This window comes from Vipera ursinii (assembly GCF_947247035.1).
Source record: "Vipera ursinii genome assembly, chromosome: 9".
Taxonomy (NCBI): domain Eukaryota; kingdom Metazoa; phylum Chordata; class Lepidosauria; order Squamata; family Viperidae; genus Vipera; species Vipera ursinii.
The window spans coordinates 17649250-17664404 of record NC_139523.1 but is presented as its reverse complement, the minus strand read 5'-3'; the positions used below and the strand labels follow the sequence as shown (position 1 = coordinate 17664404).

The 15155-nt window shown below is 41.3% G+C and overlaps 2 protein-coding genes across 4 annotated transcripts in view; one reads left to right on the top strand and one right to left on the bottom strand.

The window, feature by feature from the left end:
• Nucleotides 1-14926, bottom strand: part of FCGBP (Fc gamma binding protein) — a 63595-nt gene extending 48669 nt beyond the window's left edge. The window contains exons 1-2 of one of the 3 annotated variants that reach the window (XM_083369463.1): nucleotides 14901-14926; nucleotides 451-506 (exon numbers count right to left, since the gene is read on the bottom strand). The gene's annotated coding sequence lies outside the window, so the exon portion shown is untranslated. Of the gene's footprint in view, nucleotides 1-450; nucleotides 507-14900 lie in introns of those variants that run through there. The other 2 variants (XM_083369464.1, XM_083369465.1) reach the window with 2 other exon arrangements.
• On the top strand, nucleotides 1966-10307 carry TYROBP (transmembrane immune signaling adaptor TYROBP; the record flags this gene model as incomplete). The annotated part of the gene is given in 6 exon segments (XM_083368950.1): nucleotides 1966-2042; nucleotides 2044-2132; nucleotides 4606-4626; nucleotides 6948-7085; nucleotides 8036-8064; nucleotides 8927-10307. Coding segments are annotated over 6 exon segments (426 nt in total). The 3' UTR covers nucleotides 8999-10307.
• Nucleotides 14927-15155: the final 229 nt, after the last annotated feature.

The window sequence follows — 15155 nt, the reverse complement described above, 5'->3', positions numbered from 1 at the left end:
CTTATGTTTCCTTTGATTCTTCATATTTGCGTTGTATTTAAACATTCTAATAAATAAATAGAATGCTTGTCTTAACATTCACACTATCCCACATGTAAGTTTTGCATGAATTTTGTCCAAGGTGCAGAGCTTTTGAAAACACCTTTCCCTAGTTTCATGTTTTAGGGTACATTAATTTTAGGCATATGTAGCTTTTTCTGCGACCCTTTAAATATTATTATCACCAACATCATCATCAAACTGCACTACAGAGTTCAGATGCCTACACCCCCATGTTTCAAATCATGAATAAATACATTTAGTTTGGGATTGATTGAAAACTACAAAATAAGCTTATCGATGGGAATCATTTTTTTTTCATTCGTAGTTTCCAGACTCAAGTCCTATAGTCCCACCAAGAAGACCTTATCATATAAAAAGTGAATATGCATTTGCAATAGTAGCTCTTACCTTGTTGCCTAAGAATGTACTTTCAATTGCTTGTTGTCTTGATGTTCTTAATTTGCCTAGGAGCAAAGCTTTAATAATTATTTATTGAGTTTTTTCCTGCTGCCTACTTTCCAACCCATCTTTAAAATACTGGCCTTCTTTAATACCTTCCATAGCCCTTCCTTCCTTCCTTCCTTCCTTCCTTCCTTCCTTCCTTCCTTCCTTCCTTCCTTCCTTCCTTCCTTCCTTCTTCTCCAATTCTAATTCTAAACTAATCAAGGAGTGAAGCAGCCTAGAACTAAGAAGAAATTTCCTGACAGTTGGAAAAATTAACCAGTGGAACTCCTTGCCTCCAGAAGTTGTGAATGCTCCAACACTGGAAGTTTTTAAGAGGAGACTGGACAACCATTTGTCTGAAATGGTATACGGTTTCCTGCCTGAGCAGGGGGTTGGACTAGATGACTTCCAAGGTCCCTTCCAATTCTTCTATTCTATTCTATTCTATTCTGTTCTGTTCTGTTCTATTCTATTCTATTCTATTCTATTCTATTCTATTCTATTCTATTCTATTCTATTCTATTCTATTCTATTCTTATTAAGCAAGATCACTAATTCTTACATTCTACCTTTGGAAACTGTGGTTATCAACTGGACCTCAATATACTGTGCTCTCCTTTCTATGTCCCCTTGGTTTGCAGAGCTTTTGTGCTAGGAACTCCAGGCATAATCCTTACAGAGGTTCCAACTATTAAGATTATGAGTCAGCAAACCGGTTCCTGCCTACTATATTGGACATCATTTCCTTCCAGCTTGGTTGGACTAGAAGACCTCCAAGGTCCCTTCCCACTTTGTTGTTCTCAGTTCTATGTTCAATGTGGGTCATTGGAAAGGATTGTAGAACATCAGAAATCAAAACACTGGGAAGGGATGCTACACTTATATCCGTCCTTTCATATCCATCTCTTTCCATTTCTGAGGTGAAAAACTGTCCAGGGTTGCCCGATGATAGGATAGGCAGCATATAAATGGGAGAGAGAGATGGATAGGTAGGTAGGTAGGTAGATGGGTAGATGGGTAGATGGGTAGATAGATGATAGATAGATAGATAGATAGATAGATAGATAGATAGATAGATAGATAGATATCAGGGCATACTTTTATATTTCTATTATTTCTATGCCACTCAATTCCAAAAAGAGTCTGGGTGGCATACAATAACTCAGAAGTGAAATCTGAAGAATTAAAAAGGGAAAACAAAAAACCCAGAACTAAGCAAAAACCCCAAAGGCCAAAGGAGAAGAGGAAAAGAAGAAAAGCGAGGATAAACATACAGGCAACATGACTGAAGCTGCTTCAGGTCAGAAGCAATGCTGTGATCTCGGCCTCTTCTTTTTAAGTTGGAGTTACTTCCGGAGGAGGGAGGGCGAGCAGCAGGGATCGTGTTGACTTGATCCCACCGCAATGACAGCTTCTTCCCTTTTTCGAGGTTTCCTGCCTAGAGCTACTTCTCTTCCTGTTCTCTCACTCTTCAGACAGATGTCACCACTGCCCCTCCAGTCCCAACGCCCTGAGTCTTGGACACTGACTCCCGACCAGAAAGTCTTCAGTGTCAACGTCATCCGCCAACTTGGGAACATCTAATATGGCACAGTTAGGATTCCCAGTCCTCCCCATTCTCCTGGGTTTGACCTGGCCTCAGTTGGGTGAGTTGGATCAACCATTTTTAGTCACCTTCTCTATCTTGGCCTCCTTTGGATCTTGGGGTCCCATTTTTATCTCCTTTGACTTTCTGGCTTAGAAAGAATTCACCTTTTATTGACTACCCCTTGATGAATATAACATCTAGGCATTTTCTCAGACTGTATTTTAAGAGGAAAAATGTGTTAAAGCACGTAGATCCCTTTCACTAATTTTCTGGGGATGGTGGTGGCTTCTCAAAGCCATATCAGGAGATGGATTTAAGAATTCTTCTTCTTCTTCTTCTTCTTCTTCTTCTTCTTCTTCTTCTTCTTCTTCTTCTTCTTCTTCTTCTTCTTCTTCTTCTTCTCCTCCTCCTCCTCCTCCTCCTCCTCCTCCTCCTCCTCTTCCTCCTCTTCCTCCTTCTTCTGTTGGCCCTTTTCTAGCTACAGCCTCTCAGATCGGCTTTTTAAACCACAGTTTGTTATATCTCTGAAGGGGTGATGGCTTCTCTAAAGCCTGTAATCTTATAGAACACCTTAGAAAACATTTTTTTTTGGGGGGGGGGGGAAATATCTGAAAATCTGACCAAGGAAATACAACATGAGAATATGAGTACAAAATGGTTTCTTGGGTCTTCTATTCTGTTCCGCTCTCAGTAGTGGACTTTGCATTCCTGTTCCATTATGTCAAAAATGTACAATCCTTCATATCGGTTGCAAAGAATCTGATCTGGGGGGAAAAGGAGGGCAGGGCCAGCCCAGAAGTTGAGGCTTCTGCATGATATAATAGTCCTGTGATACATTCTCGGAGGAAATGCGTTATGCCTTATTCTGTACCACGCTACAGCTACAATCAGCTCAGCAAGTTATAAATCCACCTCCCCTACATCTTTCATTTTAAAGGTTTAAAATGCCATGTTTTTCTCTTACCCTTTCTCTTCTAAAACATGAGAGAACTGGGGGGAAGAGACATAAAATGGGAGGTGGATACCCCCCAGCCCCAAGACATTCTACCCAGCATCTTTGGGCCTGAAAGTATCACTGACGGCAGGGTGTTCCCTCACAAAATACCACATTAAGCAATAGCTCTGTTTATACAACTGGCAAAGGTTGCATAATTTTAATCTTGGTTAAGTTTTTGTGGCCTAGTGTGCCAGCCACTCACTTGGCTAATGTATAACATTGCGCAATCTCAGAAAATGTATTGATTTGGTAACTGAGCTAATTATGCCGAGTGAAACGGAAGATTTATACTCACAAGAGCAGCCAGCTCCAATGCTGATCGACACAGCACAATCGCCTCTCGACACTTCTGGAGGGAGGGTTTCTTTTTCCCCTTCTTGAAAAAAAAAAAGCTTGGAAAAATTAAACATTGTGGTCCTGCTCCTTTTCACGAATGTAGAATCTTTACTCGGTTGACTTCTGTAGGTTAACGTGAGCCAATTGTTTTTTGCCTCTCTGATGGCTTTACAAACCTAAAATTCACCCATAAATATTAATGTAATGTAGCGGGTCCAACGCAAGGAAGAGACGCCAGCCGGAGTATGAGTTCAGCTCTTTATTGTGTGGGGGGGGGGTTCATACTACTGAACAAGGGCTACCTGGTCTCCTTATATACCCGGCCAGGTAGGCGGCTAGCCAATGGGGTTGGCCCTAGGTTTCCCGCCAAAACTGGGTTTCCCGCCAAAACCATCCAGGCCAACGCCCCTTGGTGGCTGTTGCTATGCAGGTGCCTGCACTTGGATACATAACAATTAACCCTCCATTATGGTCCCTTTCTGGATAATTGATGGTGGCAAAAAAAAGAAAAAAAGGGGGGAAAAATAGGCGGAGTGTGGCAGAATCTTTCCTGACTAATAAATGGCAGGTGCTTCCATGAGCTACAGCTCACATCATCCAAGTGGCTAGATTGACGTAGGATTCAATTGGGGTGAAGTGAGAGCCATTGCTGAACTCGCACACCTCCCAAAAACGTCAGCCTCAGAAGGCCTCCAACCCAATGATGTTTTAGCACATGACATTTGTTAATTGATTAGGTACTTGTACTTTGTCTCACATGTAACTTCCATCTGCATAACCAGCGTGTCGCCCTTTCCTTTCTCCCAGCTTCACCACTGAAATCCTACGTTGGTTAAACTCACCGTTTTTCAACCTTTAAGATGTGTGAACCTCAACTTCCAGAATTCCCCAGCTTGTTTTATGTATAACATGCTGGCTGTGGAGGAGTCCTGGGAGTTGAAACCCACACATCTTAAAGTTGCTGAGGCTGAGAAACACTCATCTAGTTTATGCATCAGATGAAGTGAGCTGCAACTCACAAAAGCTGATGCCTTTGAATAAAATTTGCTTTCTGGTAGAAAAGTTGCTACAAGATGGCTGGAAGATCTGGAATCTTTTCCTATCAAAGTCGTCTCTGAAATGAATTGGGGAGGGGGCTTCTTAAAATGGTGCTGCAAACTAGATAACAGACCCAGCCTCCCCTTTATCTCTTCCACAGGAGCTGCTCAAGTTGCAAACGGTAAGAGCCATTTCACATCCCTGTACATAAATAGTTGCCTAGCCTGTCAATGACGCAGAGTGAAAACAGGGAAGTGCCACAAAAATAAATGCGTCTTGGGAACACACTTTGCAAGTCTGGTGCTGTACAAAGGTTTTGAACTACGCGTCCCCTCCAAGTGTTTGTTGGAATATTTATGCTGCCTGGGAGTTTATTTATCAGATTTCTTTTTCATGGAGAAAAATCTATGTGGTCACTAGAAGTCAAACGTTGACTTGATGGCACATAATAAATCAATCAGATTTATATCATACTGTTGTTTCAATCGCTGAAGATGGCACTGGCTGCTCTCATTTTTGACCCACAAGAGCAAATTTTGTGAAGTGGGTTGGGAGAGAGAGAGGGGGGGGGGAGAGACTGGCCACAAATCCTTGTCTAGCATTTGTCACGGCTATACCATACTAGATCTGGAATTAAAATCCAGTCATATCCATAAGGAATTATATTGCAGAAAGATGATTTAGGCAATGCAACTTGTCCTCTGGTATACAAATAGGAGAACCGTTGCTGTTTAAAATTTTAGTGCTGCACCAATTTTTCCTCCACACTGCTTCTCTGCTGGAGAACTACTGATTTGTAATTAATATGGTCCGTAGGTGTGCATTTCTTAAGTGCACACTCTATTCTCATGCAGATTTCTCTATAGCAGGGATGGCAAACCTTTTGGACTTAGCATATCAAAAATTTTGAAAATGCCTAACTTGATTCTGTTTGCATGTCAGATACACATGCACACACACTGAAGAAAATAGAAACAATTCTCAACTCCCCGGGCCTCAACCTCAACCCTAGTGCCCACACTGCCCCTCAGAAAGGCCACCTTGTGCCATTCTTCAAGGCATGTGAACTTTGGGGAATGCTATCCCCCTAATCTTCTTGAAGCAGCTTCAAAGAATGCTCTTCCACAGCCTCCAAGAACTGCACAAAAGCACACCCCATTCTCACGAGAGTTTTATAAGCTCTGGAGGGCTCAGAAGCTCCATGAGAACACACCTCATACTCATATGGCCTTTGAAAATCGTGTGAGAAAGGGATTGTGCTTTCAAGAAAAGTTGTAGTCGAGGGTTGATGAATACCGGTGCATCCCCCAAAACATTTTGGTGTGTCACCTTTGACATGCATATTATATGACTGTTCTAGTGACTTCTCCAGATTGTTGAACAAACCCAACATCTGCTTACTGACAGCAATGGCACAGCATCTGGTGTTTTCTATTTAGTCTCCAAGTTCTGCATTATAGATTCAGTCTAGTCCTTATTAAAGGCAGAATATGCAATTTGCAATTTCTTCATTGCTTGCTCTTAAACTGATAGGCCAATTGAAATGTATGGGTACAATGAAATTCACTCATTTTTGAATTTTTGCCGTGCTGCTGTCCTATTAATGGGGAAGTGCACCTAATGATGAAACTCGCATAGAAGAAAAATGCATTGTGTGGGAGAAAATAGCTTGCTGAAATGAAAACCTGAAAACCTGAAAAAGATAGCAAGATGTGGAGAATTGTGCACAAAGGTGCTTGTTTTACATGCAGCCAGTGTTATACTTTACCGATGCTTTATAATTCTATAAAAGTGAAAGAATGCTCTTCCCTACATCTAATCTCTGGAAATATAAATAAAAATTACAAGCTGAAGGAAACAAGCTGAATTTTTAAAACTCCAATTTAGCAATAGGCAAAGCAGCCGCAACTTGCTTTTCCCTTTTTTTTATTCCCGATCTTTGATTATAATAAATTAAAACTGAAAACTGTTTCTTCCCTGATCCGATTGTCTGTCCCTTTCCCCAAACATGCTCCAACTATTCCAAGCTGCAAATGCAGGCAAAAAACAGAGTGAGTAGCAGGGTGTGATAGAAAATGTGAATATTGCTGCCATTCTTCTACCATTCCTGGAGCTGCACTAAAAATCCAAGGAGACTCCCTAACTTTGCATCTGCCCTAAATTGGGGATGCTTCTGCAGAGAAAGTTACTTTGGCTTAATGGGAGGACCAGCCCAATGGAAGAGAATATCTGTAGCTCAAGACTGAACTATGGAATCCTTGGTGCTCTCTGAGCTTGGTTGTTTGGCTGCAGACATTTCATTACCTGACTAGGTAACATCATCAGTGCACTAACAATGTTAATGGATCAGGTAATAAAACATCTGCAAGCAAACAACTAAGCTCAGAGAACACTTAGGACCATGGGTAGGACCAGATTCTAATTGCCAAGAAATTAGGTTATGTGAAGCCCCAGAAAGTATATCTGTATGCTTCTCACAATTCTATCCTTTTTAATCCCCAGATTGTGGTCATTGCTATAAGATTGATCCCGGCACCATTGCAGGAGTTGTGCTGGGAGACTTGTTCCTGACTTTGCTCATTGCTCTGGGCGTCTACTACGTGGTCAGTTGTATCTATAAACAGCAAGCAACCAGCAGAGGTGAGGAGGCAGATCCCATGTCCCCAGTGCACACTTTCCCCTTGAAGAAATGTCAGTGCTTGATGGTGCATGGACCTAAGTCAAAGAGACTGGATGCCTGTGTGCCCACAGCAAATGGCCGTGTTGCTGAATGTGCACTTGGCAGAAAAGACGGCATTTGATGGCCTTCGCCCTGACTGTTTAGCATACCATCTGTGCCAAGTACAATCTGCACACCCTCTCTAAGACAAGGTCATAGAACCAGTGTTTTTCAAACTTGGCAACTTTAAGATGGGTGAACTTCAACTCCCAGAATTCCCCAGCTAGCATGGTTGGGTGGGGAATTCTAGGAGTTGGCCCACTCATCTTAAAGTTGCCAAGTTTGAAAAACACTATTCTAGATTGTAATGCAAGCCTGGTGCATTTGAAAAAGAAAAGAAAAGCTTATGCTTTCTTTTTCTGATTTTTAGCAGACAAAAAGGAAGATAACAGGTTAAAAAGCTTTCCCAAAATCTGTCAATATACAGAGATCTATATCTATCTATTTATATATACCTATCTCTCTCTATCATCTGTCTATCTATCTATCTATCTGTCTGTCTGTCTGTCTGTCTGTCTAGCTAAAGTATTATAAAAGAAGCTTTAAAATGGAGGAAGGTAGCAGAGGAACAAGCTAGAATTCTTCAGAAAACCACCTTTGTAAGGAAGTAAGTATATACTGAAACATGTGGTCATAAGAACCTTTTTTTATTTCTAAGCTGAAAGAAGGTCAGGTAGCTTGGTCTGAAGATTCAAGCTGGGCAGTCCTAGCTTGCAGCCGCAGCCTTTCAGTAAACCATTAACCACAGTTTCTGTGTCACATCCCTTCAGCATGAGAGAACACAACCTCCACTCTGTCCTCCTAACTCTCTTCAGATGGAATCCAAAAATGATCTTTCATACACTCATAGTCTTCTCTTTCTTCTTAATAGACAAGGTTCAGCATGAATCTCCCTATGAGGTAAGTATAACGTATAAATACTATATTTACTTTTCTTCCTGAGCTCTTTCCTGTTGGGTGTAGAGCGACAGTTGCAGCGTTAGTACTAGCCTGATAGGGGAAACAAGGAGAAGTTGACATCTAACATTGTACGCACACACACAATGTTGGCCTTGCTATAAGAGGCCAGCTGCATTCACCTGGTTTGTGGGACAGCTTGTTGTGATACACCATCCATGATTATTTTGAACACAGCAATTGGGCTTTGTTAAGCCAGGTTTAGAATTTAGTTGTAGGAACCGAGTCAGAGAGAGTACTATGTGATTTGTTGGGTTTTGACTTGATGTGAACCCAGTCATGATGGTTTGTTAAATGTGCACTATGGATTCCGTGCTATCAAGTTGGTGTCAACCAGGCATTCCCAATAAATAGGAATTTTATCATAAATTTGCTGAAAATTTAGTTCCAGTATCTGTAAATGTTACCAAAAAAGGGGAACGCAGCTAATTCGTAAATAGGTCTTTTATCATCTTTTGGCTAAATAGAACCTTTATACATTCCCAAATAATCTATATTCTGAAGAGTAAAGATTTTGGAGCAATATAACAGGAAAGTAAGTGGTTGAAGTTATACCTGATTTGCAGATTTCCTGAAGACATCTGGTCAGGCTCAAAAGAAAATTTTGGACTAGTTCAGGGGTAGGCAACCTCGGCTCTTTTATGACTCATGGACTTCAACTCCCAGAATTCTGGGAGTTGAAGTCCATGAGTCATAAAAGAGCCGAGGTTGCCTACCCCTGGACTAGTTACTAATTTATCAGAGCTTAAGATTCTTTGGGAAAAGCCAATGATAATGTACATCTATCCTCTTTCTGACCCCACAGGAACTTCAAGTGCAGCGAATGGATGTATACAGTGACTTGAAAAATCCAGGCTCCCGAATTTCTTACAGATAACCTTCCTCCACTTCCTTGACCTTCCAACATTAAATGAGAAATTCTGAGATTGAAGTCAGCAGATCAGCTGCAGTACTCTGTGCAAGCTTTCCACTGTGAACTTCTACCTGATGGCTTTCCCTATATAACATCTTGCATTTCAATCAACCTTTAGTCTATTCTCAAAACTATTTGTGTCCCCCACTGCCCGTATTTGCTATCGTTTTAATACGTGGGTCATCTAGGGTGGCTTGGGCAATGGAAGTGGCTTATAAATTGAACAGATAAGTGAATTAAAATAGACACATTCACATGAATCGCCATCCGTTCCACTCATTGGTGGTCATACCGTTGAAAGAGTTCTTCAGGAAGTGTGAAATCGCTGTTCTCCAAACAGAGACATTATTTCTGCCCAGAGTCGTCTTATAGGGGAGAAGAACGGCATAAAAAAATTAATAAATAAATAATAAAAAATTTCACAAGTAGAGAGATTCTGGTATAGCAATCCAGCTCACGTGTCCTCAGACTCACAGACCTAACTGAATCTAAGTTGCCCCCATAACCATATATACAAAGAAGGCTGCCTGGAAGATTATGGGAATCTATTTATTAGATTTTTTTTTCATGGAGGTCCTCTTAGTACCCCCCCTTTTTTTTTCTCAAAAACAAAAGGTTCGAATTCAGACACAGTTGCCTTTAAATCAATGGAAATTACATGAATTGAAATTAATAGTGTCTTAAAACCTGATGAATAGTGTCTTAAAACCTGATTTCAATGAAGTTCGTTCCATTCACTTCCAATCCAATAATTTGCACTCTTTTTTCAAGGTGCGGTTCTAGCCCATTTCAACCTTAAAGGCACAGTAGTTATGGAAGATGTGTAAATTGCTTTTACTAGAGCTATTTCTTTATTAACTTCTTCAAGTAGACACTGAGTTCCAGGGAGAGGCGTTTCCCATAACCTTCTTTTAATCAGAAAGGCTAACGAGACAACCTTGGACTGCCAGCATGCAAGCAGTTGTTCTATCACTGTCTTCTAACTAGGGAAAGAGAACATCTAAAACAAGGGTGTCCAACCTTGGCAACTTTAGGACTTGTGGACTTCAGCTCCTAGAATTCCCCAGCCAGGTAGCTGGCTGAGGAATTCTGGAAGATAAAGTCCACAATTCTTAACACTGCCAAGGTTGGACATCCCTGATGTAAGAGATCCTCATTTCCTTTGTTTCCTGTTTATAATTTGATATAACAATTTTATTACCTTTGTTGGATATAATTTGTGTACATTTTTTTCATTGAGGTTTTTTTATTATTCAATAAAGTTTGCTTTGCTATAATAGAGAGAAAACTCCATGTCTCTGATTGCTGTAAAGAGAATGGCTGGATTCCCATCTCAAGCTAAACCAGGGCTAGGCAACCTTGGCTCTTTTATGACTCGTGGACTTCAACTCCCAGAATTCCTGAGCCAGCATGGGGGAACTATGACCCTCTCATGACTTGTAGACTTCAACTCCCAGAATTCCTGAGGCAGCATGGCTCAGCATGGAAACCTCTCCCTTTCCCCTCAGCATGGCTGGCCCAGGAATTCTGGGAGTTGAAGTCCATGAGTCGTAAAAGAACCAAGGTTGAGCTAAACTAAGGATTACCACACAGGGCCACTCGACCTGTGAGAGCCTCCTAGAGGGCACAGCTTGGTTTCCTAAATGCAAAATGCAAAATAAAAGTAAAGAAATAGGTGGCATCTCAGGAACTCTCTGATCTTGTGAGACCATTCAACAATTATGGAGATATTTTGCATCCTGGCTGCCTTCAGTGACCTTTAAATAGCCAGGCTTCTAATGACCTTCAGTGTGGAAAAACATTAAAAAGTTAAGAAGCTCTAAGCAGGTTTAAGGGTGACCAGGCTCTATTGTGCCTAGGAAGAGATTTCTTCATCATTTCTGGAATTAATCTATCTCAAAACCCCAGTTCAAGCATTGATGGTGTTACCTAGTTTGGGTAATGAAATGTCTGCAAGAAAACAACTAAGCTCAGAGAGCACCAAGGGCCCCTCGTTTCAATCCTGAGCTGTAAATATTTGCCTTTATTGGAACCCCAGTTCATTTTGGGTACAAGCTTGAAATTCCTTTTAGCCTTAGTGAGCTCAATCAAGACCACTGCAGCAGTGGAAAAACTATTAATCAAGATCACTTAGAGGTATTGGCTATAACTTTGCCCCACCATTGAGAAGATCAGATTCATGAACTGTGCAGGGACACACACAAAAAAATGGGCAGGGCATGCAAACCACAGTGAAATTCATGTGCCGTCTGCATGGTCTTAGCCACCTCATTCATTACAAAATGGAGCAATCTCCACTCAGGAGTTGGGCAGCTCTTTGCTGTGTGCTTGTGTTCTTTCTAATTACCGGTAGCTGCTTTTCACCATCGCCATTGTCAGGTTCCCAAATCCTTATTGTCTCCCTTCCACATATATTCTTGTGCTTTGCTTTGGGGCCTACCATTTTGTTGGGGAGAGGGGGAATGTTTGCTTTTGCCTGAGATAACTTTCGCTTTCTGATTTCCTTCTTCCACCTCTATCCACTCGAGAAAGGAATGTGTCTCCCTTATCAGAGAAACAAAAGCCAGAGAAGACCTTAAGATGCGCACCAACTGTGCCAGTTACCCGCTCATTGTGCCACCTGTAGATTGGCTGGATTTCAAGTGGACATTATGACTTTGGGGCAGTCACCAGGAGATGATGTTCTAGTTCCAACGTAGGCATGACAGCCAGCTGGGTGACTTTGCAACAATCACCAGGAGATGATGAGTTTTTAGACAATGAGATGAAGGCTGGCTAGGTGACTTTGGGACAATCACCAGCAGACTAGATGCTAAAACAAATGAAGAATGGTGGAAAGAATTGGGCATGTCTGGTCCAGGGGTAGGCAACCTTGGCTCTTTTATGACTCGTGGACTTCAACTCCTAGAATTCCTGAGGCAGCTGGCTCGGGAATTCTGGGAGTTAAAGTCCACGAGTCATAAAAGAGCCAAGGTTGCCCACCCGTGGTCTAGTTTAACGAAGAGAAGGACAAGGGGTGACATGATAGCAGTGTTCCAATATCTCAGGGGCTGCCACAAAGAAGAGGGAGTCAAGCTATTCTCCAAAGCACCTGAAGGCAAGACAAGAAGCAACGGATGGAAACTAGTCAAGGAGAGAAGCAACCTAGAACTAAGGAGAAATTTTCTGACAGTTAGAACAATTAATCAGTGGAACAACTTGCCTTCAGAAGTTGTGGGTGCTCCAACACCGAAGGTTTTAAAGAAGAGATTGGATAACCATTTGTTATGGTGTATGTTTTCCTGCCTAAGGAGTGGGTTGGACTAGAAGACCTCCAAGGTCCCTTCCAACTCTGTTATTCTGTTATTTTTTTCACCTCAGCATTTCACCCCACCATAGGCTTGTGGAATCAATTTTCAAAACCCTAGTTCAGTTGGGGTACAAACTTAAAATCTCTTCTAGCTTTCATGAGCTCAATCAAGGCCACTGTAGCAGTGGGAAAACTACTAATCACAATCACTTAGGTGAATGGCATTAATTTTGCCCCTCCCCAGAGATCAGAGATCAGTTCCCGTCAGGGGTTCAGCCTGGTTTTCTAGAAAAGACCAGATTGGGTCTGGACTCTTATTTGTAGCGAAAAGGTTACTTTTACTAAAAGCCAAGTGGTTAGAGTGAGCGCCTGTTACTCGTCTCAGCTTTTGCCAACCTAGCAGTTCGAAAGCATGTAAAAATGCAAGTAGAAAAATAGGGACCACTCCGGTGGCAAGGTAACAGCATTCCGTGTGCCTTTGGCGTCTAGTCATGCCGGCCACATGACCACGGAGACGTCCTCGGACAAGCGCTGGCTCTTCGGCTTTGAAACGGAGATGAGCACCGGCCCCTCGAGTTGGAAACGACTAGCTTGCATGTGCGGGGGAACCTTTACCTTTAGAGTAGTGAAGCCAGATCTAAAGGATTGCACACAAAGAATCTAAGAATCCTAATTAACTTCCCCTTCTCTGTTCCACCGCCCCATTGTCCAGTGACATTCAAAGAAGATGTTTTGATAGCTATCCTTGCAATGGTTGGGTAGATAGATAGATGTTACATTCCATTTCCAGGTCTGCTGCCTTGGGATGTCTCCAGATGGTACAAAGATCACTTTCGGTTTCTCCCTCATCTTCCCCCATGGCGCATTGCATTTAGCGAAGCATACAGTAAGTATGAGCGAAGGATGGCAGCTCTGACATCTGGACTGTCCAGTTATTCATCAACCAGGCCGGGGCAAAAACTGGGCATGGCAATGCAAAGGATAGTGCCATCTGCATGATCTTAGCCAACTAGTTAATTACAAAATGGACCATTCTGTATTACAGCATTGGGCAACGATTGGGTACATCCTCACAATTTTTGTTTTTAATTAGTGGCCTTACAACATAGCCACACACACAGTGCAAAGCCACAAGCTACTTCCTCCTGGCTTGCTGCAGAGAGATGGGTATCTGAAGACAGAACATCTTTTTTTTGTTGTTGTTCCTCCTGTGTTGCAGAACACAGGTACACAAACTTAAGCAAAGGTTTTAAATTTGGGGAATCGCTGAACGACTGGCGGAGCACACACCACACACATGCAATTGGCTAGTCTGTGGAGCAGTGTATCATGTGCACACAAAAATACACGGAGCATATATGGAAACGTGAAGTAACTAAAAGAGACCATTTCACAGGCTTCTTAACATCATCCCATTAGTGGATGCTATAAAAGCCACTTTGAAAAGAGTACTGTATTTATTCAAGCACTCTTTAAAAAAAAGAAGTATTAGAATCAATTCATAAAGAATCTGGATCAAGGGCAAAATATAAAAATGGATACCAAAGAAAAGAAAAGAAAAATCTTGAAGACCAATTTAATTTATACAAAGCAGGCATTTTTACGAACATGGGAATAAAAGCTCAATACAATAGCAAACGGATTTTAAAAAAAAGTAAACAGAGAGCCATGTATGTAGGTAAAGGTGCTAATGGTATTAGAATAATTTAGCGACAAGAATTCTGTAACCCTTTTGTTGGTTTTCTTCTGCTTTATATATCCCTTATTCTGAATATTTAAGAAATTAGACATCATTTATATTGTTCTGATACTTCGCCTTTACAATCATTATACTTTCTCCAACATAGAGAAGAGAATTACTCATTATAAATGTATGTATTCATTACAAATCTATTCCTTCTTTTAATCATTTAAATCAGAGTTTCTCAGTCCTCGACGTTAAGACATGTGGACTTCAGCACCCAGAATTCCCCAGAGAGCAATTAGATGAGGAATTCTCGAAGTTGAAGTCCACAAGTTTGAAAGCTCTGATTTAAATGTATTGCCCACCGAACTCCAATGGACTCTAGAACTAAACATAGAAGCAGCAAAAACATTAAATCAGATGGACAATCCGGAGTAAAATGAACTAATAAACAACAAAATCAACAAAACAAAACAGGTACCTTGGTCAATTAATAAATTTCAGATCCATGCCTAGGAGACAGCCATATCTTAATGGGGGGGGGGGTCTGAAGGGGGGGCACAACAAAAAAAGTCATGCTTCCTTGATCTCGCAAAACGACAACATTTAACAGAGAGAAACAAGAGTAAACCCACTCTGCTGGAACATACTGGGTGGGTGAAATTATTGGAGACAGCAGCCTCCAGATTAATTAAACTCTCCCTTTATGAAAGATGAAGTATACTGCAAGAAGTTATCTCAAATTTAAAAAGTCATAAATCACATTCACACACACACATACACACACCCTCCACCCAGGTGGCTGCACAACCAAGAAATTCAGAGACTTACTACTTTCCTAAATCGGTGATTCTTTTAAACTCTGTCTTAAGAGTAAGAATAATGGATCTCACCTTGAGATCAACCATGCTTCTTAAATTCAGCACTAGTAGAATCGTATTGTCTGTTTGCCCAGCTTGTTTGGTAAGAAGGCTAAAAACTCTTTCATAAAGGATTATATAAATCTTGACCAAACAGGTTATTCTTAAAGACAGGCAGATTGCAGATCCAATTCGTCACAATCTGAATGTCCTGTATTAGAGCAGAAACACTGAAACGCCATTTGCTATCTACACTTTAGATTTTTTTTTTAAGGCTTGGGATCAGCT